This window comes from Cynocephalus volans, chromosome 5 (genome assembly GCF_027409185.1).
Source record: "Cynocephalus volans isolate mCynVol1 chromosome 5, mCynVol1.pri, whole genome shotgun sequence".
NCBI lineage: Eukaryota > Metazoa > Chordata > Mammalia > Dermoptera > Cynocephalidae > Cynocephalus > Cynocephalus volans.
The window spans coordinates 75,504,554-75,525,013 of NC_084464.1; the positions used below are offsets into that span (position 1 = coordinate 75,504,554).

The following is a 20,460-nucleotide window of genomic DNA, read 5'->3' on the forward strand; positions in this document are numbered from 1 at the left end:
AGATCTAAAGGGAAAGACAGACACCAACACAATAATAGCTGGGAACTTTACACCCAATCTCAGCATTGTAGAGATAACTGAGAGAAAAAAATCAACAAAGAAATACAGGATTTAAACAGCTCCATAGACCAGATGGACCTAACAGACATTTACAGAACATTGCATCCAATACCTGCAGAACACACATTCTTTTCATCAGCACATGGAACATTCTTCTGGATTAACCACATGCCGGGCCACAAAACTAGTCTCAACAATTTCAAAAAAACAAATCATACCAAGTAATTTTTCTGACCATAATGTACTAAAACTAGAAATCAATAACAAGAGGAACTTTCAAAACTACACAAATACATGGAAATTAAACAACATGCTCCTGTGAATGATGAATGGGTCAAAGAAGAGATTAAGAAGAAAAAAAACTTCCTTGAAACAGATAAAGACAAATGCAAAACACAAAAACCTATGGGATACAGCCAAAGCAGTATTAAGAGGAAAGTTTATAGCAATAAATGGCTATAGTGGATTGAATGTCCCCCGCAAACCGACTGAAGCTTAACATGTGTCCCCCAACTTTTATGTACTAAAAACTTGGCCTCCACTATGACTGATTGTTGGGAGGGTGGGAAATCTTATTATGGTAACTGAAAGGTGGGGCCTTCAAGAGGTGATTAGATTGCAGGACCATGCCATAGTGAATGGCTTGATAATGGTCTTCAGGGGCATGGTTTGGAAGGCTTTAGGGAAGAGCACATTAGAAGTTTTCTCTCTCTGTTCCACCATTTTCTGCCATATGACACTCCTGGGTCACTGCTGCCACCACCAAGGCCTTGGGAGATGTGTTCCCTGGACTTTGGACTTCCCAACCTCAGAAACTGTAAGCAATAAATTTTGTTTTCTTTATAAATCACTCAGTTCCAAGTATTTTGTTATAAGCAACAGAAACAAATACAACACCTAAATAAAAGAAATAGAAAAATTTCAAATAAACAACCTAACAATGTACCTCAAGAAACTAGTAAAGCAAGAACACATCAAACCTAAAATATGTAGAAGAAAAGAAATAATAAAAATCAGAGCAGAAATAAATGAAAATGAGACTAAAAATACCATACAAATAATAAATCAAATGAGAAGTTAGTTTTTTAAAAAACACATAAACAAAATTGACAAACTGTTAGCCAAACTGAACAAGAAAAAAAGAGAAAAGATCCAAATAAATAAAAGCAGAAATGGCAAGGAGACATTATAACTGATAACTCTGAAATACCATGGATCATTAGAGACTATTATGAAGAACTATATGACGATAAATTTGAAAACACAGAGGAAAAGGATAAATTTCTGGACGCAAATGACCTACCAAGACTGAACCAAGAAGAAATAGAAAACCTGAACAGACCAATAAAATATAACAAGACTCCATCAGTAATAAAAAGTCTGCCAAAAAAGAAAAGCCCAGGACCGGATGGCTTTACTGTTAGTTTCTACCAAACATTTAAAGAAGAATAATACCAATAATTCTTAACCTATTTCAAAAAACTGAAGTGGATGGAAGTCTTCCAAACTCATACTGTGAGGCCAGCATCACCCTGATACCAAAATCAAGCAAGGACACAACAAAAAAGGAAAACTAAAGGCCAATATCTCTGATGAACACAGATGCAAAACTCCTCAATAAAATACTAGCAAACCAAATCCAACAGCACGTCAAAAAGTTTATATGCCATAATTAAGTGGGATTTATCCCAGGGATGTAAGGATGCTCTCACACACACAAATCAATAAACATGATAGATTACATCAAATGAATGAAAGAAAAAAAACCATATGATCATCTCAATGGACACAGAAAAAACATTTGATAAGATTCAACATCCCTCCATGATAAAAACTATCAACAAATTAAGCATAGGAGAGTATCTTAATACTATGAAGGCCATATGTGGCAAACCCACAGCTAACATCATACTGAACTTTCAGCTTTTCCTCTAAGAACTGAAACAAGACAAGGATGCCCACTCTGAGCACTTTTATTCAACATAGTACTGGAAGTCCTAGCCAGAGAAATTAGGCAAGAGAAAGAAATAAAGGGCATCCAAATTGGAAAGGAGGAAATCGAATTGTTCCTGTTTGGTGCTGACACGATTTTACATAAACAGAAATTGAAAGATCCTACCAAAAACCTCCTAGACCTGATAAACAAATTCAATAAAGTTGCAGTATATAAAATCAATGTACAAAAACCCATAGCACTTCCATACATCAACCACAAACTGGCAGAAAAAAGAAATAAAGAAAGCAATCCCATTTACAATAGCAACAAGAAATAAAATACCTAGGAATAAATTTAACCAAGGAAGTGAAAAATCTCTACAAGGAAACTATAAAGCACTGATTAAAAAAAATTAAAGATGACACAAAAAAATGGAAAGACATCCCATGCTTATGTATTGGAAGAAACAATGTTGTCAAATGATCATACTACCCAAGTGGTCTACAGATTCAATGCAATCCCCATCAACCTACGAATGACATTCTTCACAGAAGTAGAAAAAACAATTCAAAAATTTATATGGAAAAACAAAAGACTCAGAACAACCAAAGCAATCCTGAGCAAAAAAAAAATAAAGTGGGGGACATCACACTCCCTGACTTCAAAATATACTACAAAGCTATACTAATCAAAATGGTATGGTACTGGCACAAAAAACAGGCACATACACCAGTGGAACAAAATAAAGAATATAGAACTAAATCCACATACCTACAGCCAACTGATTTTCAAAATAGGAACCAAAAATGTACATTGGGGAAAAGACAGTCTCTTTAATAAATGGTGCTGGGAAACTGGAAATCCATATGCGGAAGAATGAAACTAGACCTCTCCCTCTTACCATATATCAAAATCAACTCAATGGATTAGAGACTTAAATGTAAGACCTGAAACTATAAAACTTCTAGAAGAAAACAGAGGGGAAATACTTCAGGATATAGGACTCAGCAAAGATTTTATGAATAAGACTTCTAAAGCACAGGCAAGAAAAGTAAAAATTAAAAAATGTGATTATACCAAACTAAAAAGCTTCTACACAGCAAAGGAAACAATCAACAGAGTGAATAGACAACCTGAAGAATCAGAGAAAATATTTGCAAACTATGTATCTGACAAGGGATAAATATCCAGAATATACAAAGACCTCAACAGTAAAAAACCAAATGACCCAATTTAAAATTGGGCTAATGAGCTGAATGCACTTTTCTCAAAAGAAGAGATACAAATGGACAACAGCTATATGAAAAAATCCTCAATATCACTAATCATGAAAGAAATGCAAATCAAAACCACAATGAGATACCGTCTTACCCCAGTAAGAATAGCTACTATCAATAAGACAGAAAAACAAATGCTGGTTAGGACATGAAGAAAAGGGAACTCTTGTACACTTTTGGTGGGAATGTAAATTACTACAGCCATTATGGAAAACAGTATGCAGGCTTCTCAAAAACCACAAATAGAACTACCATATGATCCAGCAATCCCTCTACTAAGTATACCTAAAGGAATGGAAATCATCATGCCAAAGGGATACCTGCACTCCCATGTTTACTGCAGCTCTATTCAAATAGTCAAGATTTGGAACCAACCTAAAGGTCCATCAACAGATGTTTGGATAAAGAAAACGTGGCATATATAAACAATATACACAATGGAATACCACTCAGCCATAAAAAAGAATAAAATTCTGTCACTTGCAGCAACACAGATGAGCTTGGAGAAAATTACATTAAGTGAAATGAGCCAGACACAAAAAAGAAATACCACATGTTCTAGATTATATGTGGAAGCTTAAAAAGTTGATCTCATAGAAGTAGAGAATACAATAGTGGTTACTAGAGACTAGTAAGGGGAGGGAAAAGTGGGGACAAGAGAAAGGGTGATCAATGGATATAAAATCGTAGACAGAGGAAGAACAAGATCTAGTGTTTTATAGCAATATAGGGAGACTACAGTCAACAACAAATTACTGTACAACTTCAAGTAGCTGATTGAGAGGATGTTGAATGTTCCAAACACAAAGAGGTGACAAATGTTTTAGGTGATGTATATGCTAAGTACCCCGATATGACCATTGCACACTGTATAAGTGTACCCAAATATCATATTGTACTCTATAAATATATACAATTATCATGGGTCAATTAAGAAATAATAAATTAAAAAGAAAAAAAGAAAAAAAAAAACTGTTGGTAAGATAAAACCGAGTTATTTCCCAACTAAAAAAAAAAAAAAGTTTGCTGTCTCCTGTTCTAGAATTGCTTTGTCTAAAACAATAGTCACAGACAGATGTGGCTAGTGAATACTTGAATTGCAGTAAGTGTAGAATATAATCTAAATATCACAGCATGAAAAAAATAAATTTAACCTCGTTAATAATGTGTTTTGACTACATTTAAAAAGAAAATATTTGGAATATATTACATTAAACACAATTTATAATTAAAATTATTTTTAACTGTTTCTTTTTACTTTTTTTATTGTGGCTATTAGAAAATTTAGACTTTCATATGTGGCTAACTAACATTGTATTTCTATTAGATAATACTGCAGTAGAATAAATTCAAACTGAGTCATATCACTCTCTGAAAAGGGAGGAAATAACCTTTTTTCCCCTAAATTGAGACCTCTAAAATAAAGATACTTACAGTGCATTTATTAGTATCATCATCATCTTTTTCCTCATAGTAGAAGTAGACAAAAGGGATCCAGAAGAATACACAGAACAGTATGACAGAATATAAAGCTGTGGAAATAAATAATAAATTGAGTTCTACTAAACACATATGTTCTTTTCATAGTTATCTATCCATATGTATGGATGTATAAATGTATACATATTCACTTACCAAATTCATTTCCTCATCTGATTCCCTATACTCATAAATCTGTGTGTCCATGTGATATCTAAACAGCATTTTCTATTCCCTGCCCTGAGAAATCAATAGTACTATTAGAAAAACAAATTGTAATTCAAGTTAACTATAGGGCAATTTCTAATAATGATGACAATAATTGTGCTAATAACAATTGTGGAAGCCAGCATCTGAACTCTTACTATGTACTAACTACAGTGCTAAGAAATTCCTGTGAACCATGTGATTTAAGTGAACTTTAACTTTTGAACTCATTCCAACTTAAAATTGAGTACAACTGACATATTTGCTAGTTACTCTGTCAAGTTAAAGAAACAGCTATAAATGATACTGTCCTTTTGATATAAGTAATTTCCCTGTCCTAAATTTAAAATACGCAGTATTATGAAACTGATTTTACACAAATGCAAGATAGAGAAAAGGTACTAAGAACAGTAAAACTAGATTCAGAGCAACTGAATTACTATTTATCTGCTTTAAAATAAGGTTAGATTGGAGATACTTTTAATTCAATATAGGGCTTATATTAAAATTTGAATAGCCAAAGATATACTATATTTACCAATAAAAACAGCATAAACAACTTTTTGCAACTTAATAAGCCTAAGAAACCCACAAGCTCATGAAAAATAATAGTATAATTATATAAAGCATTTACAGAATAATAATCATTGTATTCCTTTGTAAAAGAAAGCATTTGTTACCACCTCACACCCCTTAGGATGGCTACTATCAAAAATAAATAAATAACAAGTGGTGGCAAAGATTTAGAGGAATTGGAACCCTGTACACTTTTGGTGGAGATGGTTAGCCACTGTGGAAAACTGTATGATGCTTCCTCAAAACATTAAAAACAGAATTACCGTTTTATCCAACAATTCCACTTCTGGCTCTGTGTCCAAAAGAACTGAAAACAGAGTCTTGAACAGTTATTTGTACATCCATGTTAATAGCCGCATTGCTCACAAAAGCTAAAATATGGAAGTAACTTAAGTGTCCATTGATGGATAAATCAAAAAGCAAAATATGACATATACATAAGATGGAATATTACTCAGCCTTAAAATGGAAGGAAAATCTGACATATGCTACAGCATGGATAAACCCTGAGGACATTATGCGAAATAAGCCAGTTACAAAAAAGACAAATACAGTTGATCCTTCAACAACACAAGTTTAAACCACTTATAGGAGACATCATCATCCGCAGATTTAAACCACAACAAATTGAAAATACAGTATTCATGGGATGCGGAACCCACATATATGGAGTGCCAACTTTTGGTATGCCTGGGTTCCACAGGGTCAACAACTTAAGTACATAAGTAATGATGTGGGGAAATGTATAAATTCATTTTTGACTGGGATGTGGAGTGATGTCAGCACCCCTAATCTCCGTATTAATAAGGGTCAACTGACTGTACCGTATAATTCCACTTAAATGAGGTACTTAGAGTAGTCAAAATCATAGAGACAGAAAGTAGAGTGGTGGTTTGTCAGAAGCTGAGGGTAGGGAGAGAATGGGATTATTGTTTAATGGGTATTGAAGTTTCAGTTTACAAGATGAAAAGAATTATGGACATGGAGGGTGGTGATAATTATGATATTATAATATAATATGATATTATATAATTATTACAAGATTGTGAATGCATTTAATACCACTGAACCATATACCTAAAATGGTTAAGATGGTAAATTTTATGTTATGTGTAATTTACCACAATAAAAAAAATGGAAAAAAAAGAGAGCACTTGTTAGTAATGTACAATAAGACCCCAATTATTATTGGAAGGAATGACTGTATGAGTTACAGAATTTTTAAACATAATCTTAATCATTGCTAGCAATATCTCATTTATCTGGAGGCCACTTATAAACAGCCCCCACTCACTACATTCAACACAGAGTAAAAACACTGAGAGCAAAGAGGACTCTAAATAACCAATAGAAAGGTCAGAGTTAATTTATACTGAGAAATCACAAAATGACTGCCAGATACTGAATTTAGCACTAAAGACATTAATAGAATTCATGCAATCTTTTAAAATTATGAGCAACTAATGATAACATTAAATCTTTTAGGATAATGAATATTGAGGTTTCTACTACAAATCAAATAGTATTAACATTCCTACTGCAAATCTAAGAACCAATGGAAATAAACATATATTCAAAAAAGTAACCAAAATAAGTATTCTAAATCTTTAAAAAAAAAGTGCCAAGATTGTAAATCATCCTAAATACCATGCCATATTGTGATTTAAATAATCAAATAATCTGTGTAAAATAGGAAAAAACCTGATAATTGCACAACAGACTCTAATGGGCTGATAGCCATACGACAACTTTGATAAATTAAGACAGTAAGGTTTGATTTCAGCCTCAGTATGCTGCATGTTTCTGCTACTTAATGGCACTGGCCTTTAGACTGTGAAAGAGCCTAATGACTATTTTAAAACATTCCTGGTGTCCCCGAACTTGTGTGATCAATGATCTTATACTGCATAAGTTACCATTATATTCACTCAGCACAACAAGGTACAAAACAAATTCCTGTAAGTCAATAAAGAGACAACCCATTTTAAAAAAAGAAGGACTTGAACAGATGCTTCACAATAGAAGATATATACAATAGCCAATAAGCTCATTTTAAGTGGTGCTCATCATAATAAGTACATGGAAAACATGCTCAACATCACTAATCATCAGGGAAATGGAAATAAAAACCACACTGAGGTATCATCTCACCCCAGTTAGACCGGCTATTATCAAAAAGACAGAATAACAAATGCTGGCAAGGAAGTAGAGAAAAGGGAACTCTTCTACACTGTTGGTGGGACTGTAAATTAGTACAGCCATTACACACAACAGTATAGAGGTTTCTCAGCTATGGATAGAACTACCATACAATCCAGCAATCCCACTTTGGGGTATATACCCAAAGGAATGGAAATCATCATGTCAAAGTGATACCTGAACTCCCATGTTCATCACAGCTCTATTTACAACAGCCAAGATACAGAACCAACCTAAATGTCCATCAACAGACAACTAGATAAGGAAAACGTGGCATATATGCACAATGGAATACTACTCTACCATAAGAATGAAATTCTGCCATTTGCAGCAACATGAATGAGCTTAGCAAAAATTATGTTAGGTGAAATAAGCCAGGTGTAGAAAGAGAAATACCGCATGTCCCCTCATAAGTGGGAGGGAAGGAGAAAGGGAGGAATGAAGGAATGACCACAATAAAACGTTAAACTTTGAAAAGGAGAGAAGAGACCTATAGTTACTAGAGGTGGGAAAGGGGGAGGGAGAGGGTAGTTAGGGAGTAACTGGGTAAGGGACACAAAGATAATTATGATTTGTAATGATGAATATGCTAATATTGATTTTATCATCACATACTACACACAAATACTGATAGTCAACTCTGTACCCCATGGATATGTATATTCAATTGTTTCAATTAAAAAACTAAATTTAAAAAAATGTAAAAAAAAAAATCCATCAGGGAAATGCAATGTAAACTCACAATGAGATCGTACAGATCTACTAGAAGGGCTAAAATTAAACTGGTAATATCAAGTGTTAACAGGAACAACTGACATTCTCATACTTTGCTAGTGAGAGTGAAAAAAGGTACAACACTATATAAAAATGCTGAGTAGTTTCTTATCAAGTCAAACATATACCTATCACCATGACCCAACAATTCTATTCCTCTAGCAATAAACTATCTTATCAATTAGGAACATAAGGAACATTCCAAGGATTAAGTTCCCAGGAGTTGGTTCAAGGGTCAGCTACATAAGTAGACCCTCCTGAAGACAGAGAAGAGTTGAACAATATCAGGTCTGCTGCATTAACTCTTTCACGAAAAGAATGTTCATAGCAACATTATTTGCAGGGCTCAAAAGATGAAAATGATCCAAATGTCGTCCATCAACAGGTGAATGGATAAGTAAAATGAGTGATATATTCATACAAAAGACTATCACGCAGCAATAAATAAGATACGAGACACGGATGAATCTCACAGACTTTACCCTGAATAAAAAAAAGCCCAGGCACAAAACTACATTTTCTGTGACTGAACTTAAGGAAGTTCTAGAACTGGCAAAACTAATCTGTTACGAGAAGTCAAAAAAGTGGTTGGGGCAGCTACTGACTGTAAACAGACACAAGAGTGCATGGCAACCAAAATTCTCATATGATGCTGATAGCAGTGCCCACAAAAAGACAGTTTCTAGCAATCAACACCTGAAGGAAGAAAGTGGGGAACAGACAATTCTGAAGAGACTCTATAATATACCCCCAGTAGCCTGTGACGCAAAGTAGGTTTAGAACAACTGCTCTAAATCTTTGTTTCCCTGACACCAATGTACTTTCTGGTAATCTGATTGTCTTTCTCTGTGTCTTTCATAAAGATGTCTTCCTTTAGCCCATAAATGTTAAATGTAAAAATAGAATTAAATTAAAATTTACTGTATGTTTTGGATCAGTTCTAATGTCAAGTTGGGCTTATATATTTATAAACGGAAAAAATATATATTGCTGCTACCACTAACATGAAACAGAGTAATTCCTTTTAAAGTTCTATTTCAAACTCACAGCTATTTTCAAAAGAAAATTATTCTTAACTCCAACAGTTATGACATTCTCATATCCTGACATCCTTATAAAGTATGCTTTTACTTGTAAATGTTTTTGTTAGACGATTGCTACTAGCAAATAAAAGATAAACAGACTTTTGGTTTAGTAGAGCCACTAACATCAAAGAATGCATTAAGAAAAAAATTTTAAAACCTCATGTTCACAGAAATTGACAAAAATTAAGCTCATATAACAAGCTCTTTTTTAAAACTTATCAAGAACTAGTGAAAACAAGTGAATACAGAGCCATCAATTCTTAAAAGGTCTTGGACAAAAACTGTGGCAAAGAATACATGAAAATTCCTGTGATTTTTTTATATATATACAAAGCAAGCAATCTGCCTTTTAAAAGCTGTGTATCACTGAATTATAACTCACAGGAAAATTAACTTGGTTACATTAGGCTTTTGAATTGTTCAAGTTCAAAAGATGTACTCCTCCTGACTACTAATGAAAACAGTTATACTTTAAATTAAAACACTATGACAAAGAATAACTTAGCCAATATTGTGATAGAATAATTAGCCATTACAAAGCTTTTTGTTTTACAGGATCAAAGTATAAAGATATTCTGGAAACTCTAAAAGCCTTCTAAAATTATCCATGTACCCAGCTGAACAAATCTGGGGCCAAAACTGATAGCTGCTTATCTAATACCTATTTTGCTTTCAGCTGGCATTCCCTTTTTTGTCCTTCCCCTTTCCTCCTGCTTCCTGATTGAAATTGATACATGATGGCTTAAACTCCAGTACTATTTTGGACTCTGTGGTGGCCATAACACGGAAATCATGTGCTAAGTACGGAGAGAAGAAAAGAAACAAATTTCGAGACCCTCACGATCATGGCACTACCGTACCAATCCTGGATATCCTATCTCCAGACTTATTTTAAGTGAGACTGAAAAACTATACGATATTTAAGCCATGTGTTTCTACACTAATAGCAGCCACATGTAATTCCTGAAACAGAATTTGGTACTAGAAATAGGCAAACTCATTTATTCCCTAGCTATCCCAAGCTCTCAGTAGCCCTGCCTATGTAGCATGGGTATAAAAGATCTCAAATAATTTTTGCAACTGAACGTGGTAGCATCACAAGGTGCCACTAGATCTAGGAGTATTTAAAGTTTACTTACATAGGGTACCACAGTCTGAATATTTATGTACCCCCAAAATTCATATGTTGAAACCCTAACCCCAAAATGATGGTATTTGGAGGTGGGGGTTAGGAGGTAATTAGATTTAGATGAGGGCATAAGGATGGAGCCCCATGATGGATTAGTGTCCTTATAAAAAGAGGAAGAGAGACCACAGTGCACTCTCTCTCTGCCAATGTGAGGACACAGGGAGAAGGCAGCCATCTGCAAGATAGAAATAGGGCCTGTATCAGGAACCAAATCTGCTGATCCTTTAATGTTGGACTTCACAGCATCCTGAACTGTGAGAAATAAATGTTTGCTGTTTAAGCCACCTAGTCTATGATATTTTGTTATAGCAGCCTGAGCTGACTAAGACATAGCTATTCTAGTTGGTGTGTTATATATCTCACTGAAAATGTAATTTGCAGTTCCCTAATCATTAATAATGTTGAACATCTTTTTATGTGGTTATAAGCCATTCATATATCTTTACTGGCGAAATGCATATTCAAATAGTTGCTCATTTTTTAATTGAGTGGTTTGTTATTAATGATTACATATGATATATATGATATCATATATGATATATTAATCATATATATCTAAAGGGCTCTGAATACAAGCCCTTTAGATATATATGATTCACAAATATTTTCTCCCTTTCTGTGGCTTATCTTCATTTCTTAAATTGTGTCTTTTAAAGGACAAAGTTTTCAATACTGACAAAGTATAATTTATTAAGATTTCTTTTATGAATCATGCTTTTAGCATCATATCTAAGAACTTTTTGTCCATCTGAAAGTCACCAGATATGTCCTTTGATTTCTTATAGAAGTTTTATACTTTTATAGTTTAGGTTTATGGTTGATTTTTGCGCTAATTTTTGTGTATTGTGTAAGGTAAGCCTCAAAAAAATTACTTTTTTGAATGTGGTTATCCAACTTACCCAGCAAAAATTTTTGGAACTAAATTGAATTAAACTGAACTGGGATAGCTACTGAAAATCAATTAACCATGAATATAGGGTTTAATTTTGAACTCTGAATTCGATTCTATTGCTCTATATGCCTGTCTATCTACAATACTACAGTCTTGTTTACTGTGTTTTAAGTTTTGAGATATGATAATGTAATTTTCTAATATTATTTTTCTTTTTCAAAATTGTTTTGGACTACTCTAGACCCTATTCATTTCCATGTAAATTTTAGGATTGGCTCATGGATTTCTCAAAAAATTTTTAAAAGCCTATGTGATTTTGATAAGGACTGTGTTCAATTTACAGGTCACTTTGAGAGAACACTGCCATAATTACATCTTCACAGTATTATGTATATTGATATGGAATCGTTACTTATTTAGAACATCTTTAATTTCTATCAGCAGTTTTTTGTATTTTTCAGTTTAGAAGTATTACATCTCTTTTGTTAAATCTATTCTGAAGCGCTTTTTCCTTTTGATGGTTGTTGACTGGAACTGCTTTCCTCATTTAATTTGAATATGTTTCTAGTTTTCATATCAATCTTGCATCCTGTGATCCTACTAATCTCGTTTACTGGTTTTATTTGTCTTTATATAGCTTCCTTAAGATTTTCTACCTATAAAATCTTATGTCAGCTGTGAAAATAATACAGCCTTAATTCTTACCTTCCAGTTTGTACTTATTTAAACACTTAATAAAAATCAACATTTAAATAAATTTATTTAATTTTATTTATCTATTTATTTACTTATTTAGACTTATTGCACCGGCTAGAATCACCAGTATGATGTTGAGTAGCAGTGGTGAATGCAGACATTCTTGCCTTATTCCTAATCTTAGGGCAAATGCATTCGGTCTTTCCTCACTAAATACGTTAGCTGTAGGTTTTTCATAGATGCCCTTTGTCCCCTCCTCTAAGCACTTTGCTGAGAGTTTTTAGTGGACAATGGATACTTGAAATTCTTTTTTCATATCTATTGAGATGATCATGAATTTTTGTCCTATAGTTTATTAACAGTAAGTTACATAAATTGGTTTCCAAATATTAAACCAACTTTGCATTCTTAGGATGAATTCCACTTTGCCATGGTGTATAATACTTTTTATATGACAATGCATTCAATTTCCCAAAATTTTGTTAAGGGTTTTTATGTCTACGTTCATGAGGAATAGTCCACATAGTTTCCTATTCTTGTGATGTCTTTGTCTGATTTTTGCACCAAAGTAATAATTACCTCAAGAATGAGGCAGGAATTATTCCTTCCTCCTCTATTTCCTAAAAGGGTTTGTGAAGGATTGGTGTAATTTCTTCTTTAAATATATGACAGAATTCACCAGTGGAGAAATCTAGGTATAAGGTTTTACTTAATTTTTATTCTGTGGCAGCTGCCTGTACAGGGATATGGACCCTTGACCTTGATGGTATTAGCACCATGCTCTCCCAAATGAGCTAAACAGCCAGCGTTGTATGAATATTTTAAATAACTAATTCAATTTCTTTACTTGCTATAAGGCTATTTCTTCTCGAATCAGTTTTGGTAATTGTGTCTGTCTAAGAATTTGTCCACTTCATCTATTTTTTGGGTATAAAATTATTCATAATATTCCTTTAAAATCCTTTTGATTTCTGGAAAGTAATGCCACCTTTTTCATCCCTTATTTTAATAATTTGTATCCATTTTCCCTCACTATTTCCCTTTCTCTCATGCCATCAATCTAGCTAAAGACTTGCCAATTTTGTTGTTTTTTTTTTTTCAAAGAACCTATTTTTGGTTTAATTGATTTTTCTCTATTTTTTTTTTGTTTTCTATTACAATGATTTTTTTTTCCAATTTCTTAATTTTACAATATATTCCATGTTGATAGTAGCAATCTGTTATTGCATAGATAGCCTGAACTACACAGTTTCAATGTCACCAATTGCTTTGAGTCTATTATTTTATTTCCTATAAGTCTCCTGCCCTGCTCTTCCTCCTTGCCTTTTCTACAGTGAGACTGAAAGTTCCCTAAAGAAAGGGCTCATGTTTTATATTTCTTTTGCTGATCCCATAATATTTAACGTGCATTTTGGATTTTCAATAAATGTTTACTGATGGGTACCCTGAATAAGCCCACTGATAGAGAAACTGAACTGTGGATTCAGGGGATCTTCATTCTTAGTCTTTTATTTATTTATTTATTTATTTATTTTTATTTTTATTTTATTTATTTTATTTATTTATTTTTTTAATTTTATTTTGTCGATATACATTGTGGCTGATTATTGCTCCCCATCACCAAAACCTCCCTCCCTTCTCCCTCCCCCCCAACAATGTCCTTTCTGTTTGCTTGTCGTATCAACTTCAAGTAATTGTGGTTGTTATTGTGGTTGTTATATCTTCTCCCCCCCCCCCCCGGTTTTGTGTGTGTGTGTGCGTGTGTGTGTGTGTGTGTGTGTGTGAATTTATATATTAATTTTTAGCTCCCACCAATAAGTGAGAACATGTGGTATTTCTCTTTCTGTGCCTGACTATTACAATGATTTCTGCTTTAATGTTTATTTTCCTTCTTCTGCTTCAGTTTGCTCTTCTCTTACTTTCCTAAGGTAAAAGTTAAGGCACTTGCAAATTATTTTTTTAAGTTATCCTCTAAGTTCTGCTTGAGCTGCGTCTCATCAATTTTGATATGCTGCATTTTTATTTTCATTCAGTTCATAATATTTTCCAATTTGCCTGTGATTTCATCTTGACCTACAGGTTACGTAGAAGTATGTTGTTTAATTTCCAAATATTTATGGATTTCCAAGATTTCTTTCTGTTGTGAATTTCTAATTTAATTCTATTATGGTTGTAAAACACATTTTTGTATGATTTACTGGAAATTATTTCATGGCCTATCACATATTCTATACTGAAGAATATTCCATGTGTGTTTAAAGCAAGTAGTATTCTACATTCATTGGACAGTATTTTCTCTATATGTAAGTCTATCAATAGTGTTGTTTAAGTCTTATCCCTTACTGATTTTCTGTGTAGTTCTATCAATATAGAGAGTTGGCTACTCAAATCTCCAACTAATACTGTTTGTCTATTTCTCCTATCAGTTCTGTCAGTTTTAGATTGGTATATTTTGAAGTTCTGGTAATAGGTGCATATACAATTATAATTGTTCTATCCTTTTAATTTATTGACTCCTTTACTATTATGAAATGCCCCTCTTTGTCTCTAGTAATATTTGTCTTAAAGTCTATTTTGTCCGATATTAATATAATCATTCCTAAGCTGTTATAGTTACTATTTGCATGGCATCTCCTTTTCTAACCTTTAATTTTCATACTATTTGTGTCTCAGAATCTAAGATGTTTCTCTTATAGACAGCACATTGGTTGATCTTGATTTTTTATCCACTCTGACAATTTCTGTCATTTGATTGGGGTATTTAGATTATTTGCATTTAATGTAACAATTATTGATATGGCTGTATTTACATTTGCCATTTTGTACTTTATTGGGTCTGCCATCTTTCTTGTTCCAGGCGTCTCCTGTGCTGCCTAATTTTGAATTAAATAGTTATTTTCTAGTGTACCACCTTAATTCCTGAGTTATTTTAATGTATATTTTTGGATTGATTGTTGTGGTGGTTGCTACAGGCATTACTGTACATACCTTGATTTGTCACAATCTACTTTTAATTAATATTTGCATAAAACAGACAAAATATTAAAAAATAAAAAACTTGTTCCAATATAGTTCTAAACCCTCTCTTCTCCTTTTGTGCTATTACTACCACCATATATATTGTGTCTATACATTATAAACCTAACGTTATAGTAGTATAATGATTGGTTTATACAATCTTATGTTTTTTTAAAGGTAGAAGGAGAAAAATGTCTTTATATTAATAATTAACCATTTACATTAGCGACTATTCCTAGGAATTTTTATTTCTTCCTATGAATTTGATTCACTGTCTACTGTCATTTCCATTCATCCTAAAGAACTTTAATATTTCTCATAAAGCTAAGCAATGAATTCTCTCAGGTGGTTTTATCTTGACTTTTTTTTCTTTCAGCACCTTACATATGTCATATGTCATTCTAGTGCCTTCTGATGTCCACTGTTTTACATGAGAAAGTCATTAAGCAATACAGATGCTCTCATTTACTTTTTTTTTTTTTTGCTGCTTTGAATATTTTGACAATAATGTGTCTAGGTCAGGATCTCTATTTTTCCTATTTGTGCATCATTAAGCTTCTTAGATGTGCAGATTGGTTTGGGGCCATAATTTCTTCAACTATTTTTTTCTGCCCCTTTCTCTCTCCTTTCATTCTGAGATTCCCATCACACTTACACAGGTAAGAGTGATGTTGACCCACAGGTCTCTAAGGTTCTGTTGATTTTTCTTCAGTCTTGTCTCCTCAATCATCTTTGGATTAGATCATCTATCTTCATGTTCATCACTTCTTTCTTCTACTATGTCAAATCTGCTGTTGAGACTCTAATTAATTTTTCATTTTAGTTACTATACTCTTCAATCTCAGAATTTCCATTTGGTTGATTTTTAAATTATTTCTATCTCCTTATTGAAAATCTGTCATACTTTCCTTTAAATAGTTTACCTTAGGGCTTTGACCTGACTTACAAGAGCTGCTTTGAAGTCTGTCTGCTAAAATCAACATCTAATTTTATACTGTTTCTACTGACTGCTTTTTTCCTTAACATGGGTCCCATTTTCCTATTTCTTTGCACACTTCATAATTTTATTGAAACTGGACAGTTTAGATAATATATTGTAACAACTTTGGATTGTGCTACTTCCCCTTCAAGGTTGTTGTTACAGTTTTGCTTCTTTGTTCAGTTATTTGTCAAGGTTAAATCTGTGAAATCGGTTTCCCACAAGGTGTGCAGATGCTAATATCTATACTCAGTTGCTTTATTTTTTTGTTTTGGGGCTTTTTAAAATTAATTCTTGCTTTTTTTGTTTTTAAGTTTGACTTCCTAGGGATTGCCCCTGTGTTTGCACAGGTTAATGATCAGCCAATTACCAGAAAGAAATTTTGCTCAAATACCGTGAGGCAGTCAGGCTTCCAGTACTCACCAATATTTGCATGTTAGTAGGAGAACACATTAAAAGTTCAGGCCATTTTCATGTCAGTCCTGGCTTTTACTTTCTGCTGGGTCTTTTCTGGTCTCCTATACACATGCACACAGCCTCCAGGGCAGCCAGGAAGATAAGACTAGCTTGGGCTCTCTCCAGTCTCCAATATACACATGTGCAGACTCAGCCAGGAATATGCTTGTCCCAATAATGACCACAATCCCATGATAGTAGAATTGATGGCCCTCTCCACTCACGTGACTCCAAGATTGTCACTCCACCAATAACACCATAGGAAGTGAGCACCACCCAACTGAGTGATTCCTCTTCTACTAGAGCAGTATTGCTTCTGTTCCTCATGGCCATCCTGTCCTGGCAGTTCTTCACAATAATCAAGCTGGAAGGAGGGTGTGATAGAAGGGTAATAGTCCCACGCTAAAATACTACAGACTATTACTGTCCTTCAGCAAATTTAAACATAAACACTTCTTGTAATATTGTATGCCTTTGGTTGACTGCCAAAGCATTGAAGTTATTGTTTTTGTTGTTGTTGTTGTTCAATTTCATCCAGCTTTACACTTGATTTTTGGGGAGAGAATGTCCCAAATTTCTTACTTGGCCGTGGCTGAATGCCACACCCAGCTCACTTGATCTTAACAACACAGAAGTACACATTATCCTCTCTCATTATCAGAGGGAGAAACTTAAGTAAGCTGCCTTAAGTTACACAATAAATAAAAGACTCATTCATTTCACAAATATTTGAGCATCTACTATGAGCCAATAACTTTTCTATGTGCTTGAAATATGTCAAGAAACAAAAAAAAATAAAGATTCCTTCTTTAGTGAAGAGTAAATTCTAGCAGGGGAACAAAAACAATAAACACAACTAAATTATATGGTACACCAGAAAGTGATTAGGGGCCACAGGAGAAAAAAAAAAAAAGTCCAGGATAAACAAGACCAGGTATTGAAGAGGGTAGGCCTCATTCATATGGTGATATTTCAGCAAAGACTTGAAGACTAAAGGAGTTAAATTAGTCAAGCAGATAACTGGAAGAAAAGAATTACAGGCAAAGGGAAGATAAAGCAAAGGCCGTAAGGTAGACATGAACCTGGAATGTTCAACAAACATTAATAGCAACATTAATCTCATTAGTGAAAGGGGATGTACTTGTTAACTGCTACCATGTAAAAGATTATGCAAAATTTAGTAATTTAAAAGAATATTTACTATCACAGATTCTGTGGGTCAGGAATATGAGCACAGTTTAACTGGATCTTCTAGCTCAGGACTTCTCCCAAGGCTTCAATCAAGGTGTTGGCCAACGTAGCAGTTATGTCAAGCAAGGCTTGACTGGGAAGAATCACTTCTAAGCTCACTCACAAATGAGTGGTCTTCAAAAAGTTCATGGAAAGATTTGTATTACCTTTTAATTCTATTTTTCCATGAAGTTTTTGAAGTACCCTCATAGTTATTGCCAGGATTTAGTTCCTCATTGGCTGTTGGCTGCTTTCAATTCCTTACTACATGGGCCTCTCCATAAGGCAGTACACAACACGGTGGCTTGCTTAATCAGAGAAATCAAGAGAAAAGAACTAGAGTAAAAGCAAGATGAAGTTACTATATAACCTAATCTCAAAAGTGACATCCCATCATTTTGCCCCATTCTCTTTGTTAGAAGCAAATGACTAGATCCAGCACAGACTCAGAGGAGGGAATTACATAAGGGTATGACTATGAGGAGGCAGAGAGCTCACGGACCATCTTAAGCATTTGTCTAACACAGGAAGAATAAGATGAAGTCAGAGAGGTTTGAGGGGTGGAGAAGAATGCCAGATTACATAAGGCCTTGAAAACTCTAGTGATGACTTTGTCTTTTTCTGTGAGTGAAATGGGAATCTATTAGGGTTTTGATCAGATAAGGGAAAGGATCTGTCACATTTTTAAAGGATCACTCTGACTCCTGTATTGTGAATAAAAAAAAACGTAAAAAGAGGAGGCTCCTGTAAGAACCCAAAAAGAGACAATGGCAGTTTAAATAGGACAGTAGCCAGAAGGTGGTGAGCAGTGACCAGTATATGGATAAATTTTGAAAATCAAGTATAAGAGAATTTCCTCCCATATTTGATTCAAAATGTGAAAAAATAAAGATTCAAAGATGACTGCAAGGTTTTTGGCCTGGGCAACTCTTTTCTTTTAGTTGTTATCCACTACAGGGAAAATTATAGAGTATAACAGATTGAAGGTCAGTTGCTTTAGAAATGTTAAATTTGAGATGTCTTTGATTTCTTGTAAAAATTCCTATGAAAGTTGGACACAGGAATATGAAGTTCAAGATAGGTCTGCAAAAAGATCTGAATCTGGGACTTTGGCATATAGATGATACTGAAAGTCAAACAATAGTATAAAATTGCCAAGAGATTAACTGAGATAGAGAGGAGGTCCAAGGATTAAGCCCTGGGGCATATAAACATTAAACATTAAACATTAAGTCAGGAAGAAGAGAAAGAACCAGAAAAGGAAATTCAAAAGGCACAACCAGGGACGTAAAAAGAAAAACCAAGAGTATGTGTCTCTCTCTCCAAATTTGCTCCCCTTGCCTCAGGTCTGGTTGGGGGTGGTGGTTCAGCAAACGTGTGTGTGTGTGTGTGTGTGTGTGTGTGTGTGTGTGTGTGTGTGTGTGTGTGTGTGTGTGTGTGTGTGTGTGTGTGTGTGTGTGTGTGTGTGTGTGTGTGTGTGTGTCTGTGTGTCTGTGTGTGTGTGTGTGTGTGTGTGTGTGTCTGTGTGTGTGTGTGTGTGTGTGTCTGTGTGTGTGTGTGTGTGTGTGTGTCTGTGTGTGTGTCTGTGTGTGTGTGTGTGTGTGTGTGTGTGTGTGTGTGTGTGTGTGTCTGTGTGTCTGTGTGTCTGTGTGTCTGTGTGTCATCTGAATGCCCATGCTCTGGAACCTACAGCTTCCAAGGACTTGCTTGCCAGTTACCTAGCTCATAGTCCTGCATGTGAGGGGTCTGGGGACCCAGCCTGGCATGTGAAGGGTTTGTGATCCAGTCTGGAACAGGCTTGAGGGGTCTGTAAGCTCCAGACCCAGCCCTAGCTCAACAACTGGCCCAGTCGGTAGGATTACAGGCAAGTAACAGAGCTCAACAACAAGTCACACTAGCTGTAAGTCCTAAAGATAACTTGATTTCCTAACGCTTTTATTTGAAAACAAATTCTTAGGCTACTAGGTCTCAAGAAGTCTTTATCTAGATAATCTCTTGAGCAAACTGAAGCAGAACCCACTTAAAAAACACCCTCAGTGATTAAGAATACTTTTTTGAAAAGGGGGAGAGGGGACAAGAGACAGGACACAACTGTATCTTATCAAAAAGGGCTTTACAGACCTGAATCAAAAAAAAAAAAAAAAAAAAAACCCAACTTCTAAAATTAGTGCCAGTCTTTCAAACTTGTCTGGAAGAGCACTGAAATATATTATTAGAGATGTTTTCAAAATAATAAAATGTCAAAAAAAGACAGAAATTTGATGAGAAGCAAGGTCAATTCTTTCAATATTAACTTTCCCATATCATTGCACTAACAGAGAAGATTTTTCTTGTTATCCGATTTGAATAAACTATAGCAGATAACACTTCCACACTCCAAACACTATGAAGTAGATACTACTTTATC

At 34.3% G+C, this 20,460-nt stretch overlaps 1 protein-coding gene across 1 annotated transcript in view; it reads right to left on the reverse strand.

Annotated features, from left to right (window-relative positions):
- LMBRD1 (LMBR1 domain containing 1) overlaps window positions 1–20,460 on the reverse strand; it is a 115,816-nt gene that overhangs the window by 71,464 nt on the left and 23,892 nt on the right. The window contains exon 4 of the mRNA XM_063097218.1: window positions 4,708–4,805. Coding sequence (XP_062953288.1) covers window positions 4,708–4,805 — 98 coding nt within the window. The remainder of the gene's footprint in view (window positions 1–4,707; window positions 4,806–20,460) is intronic.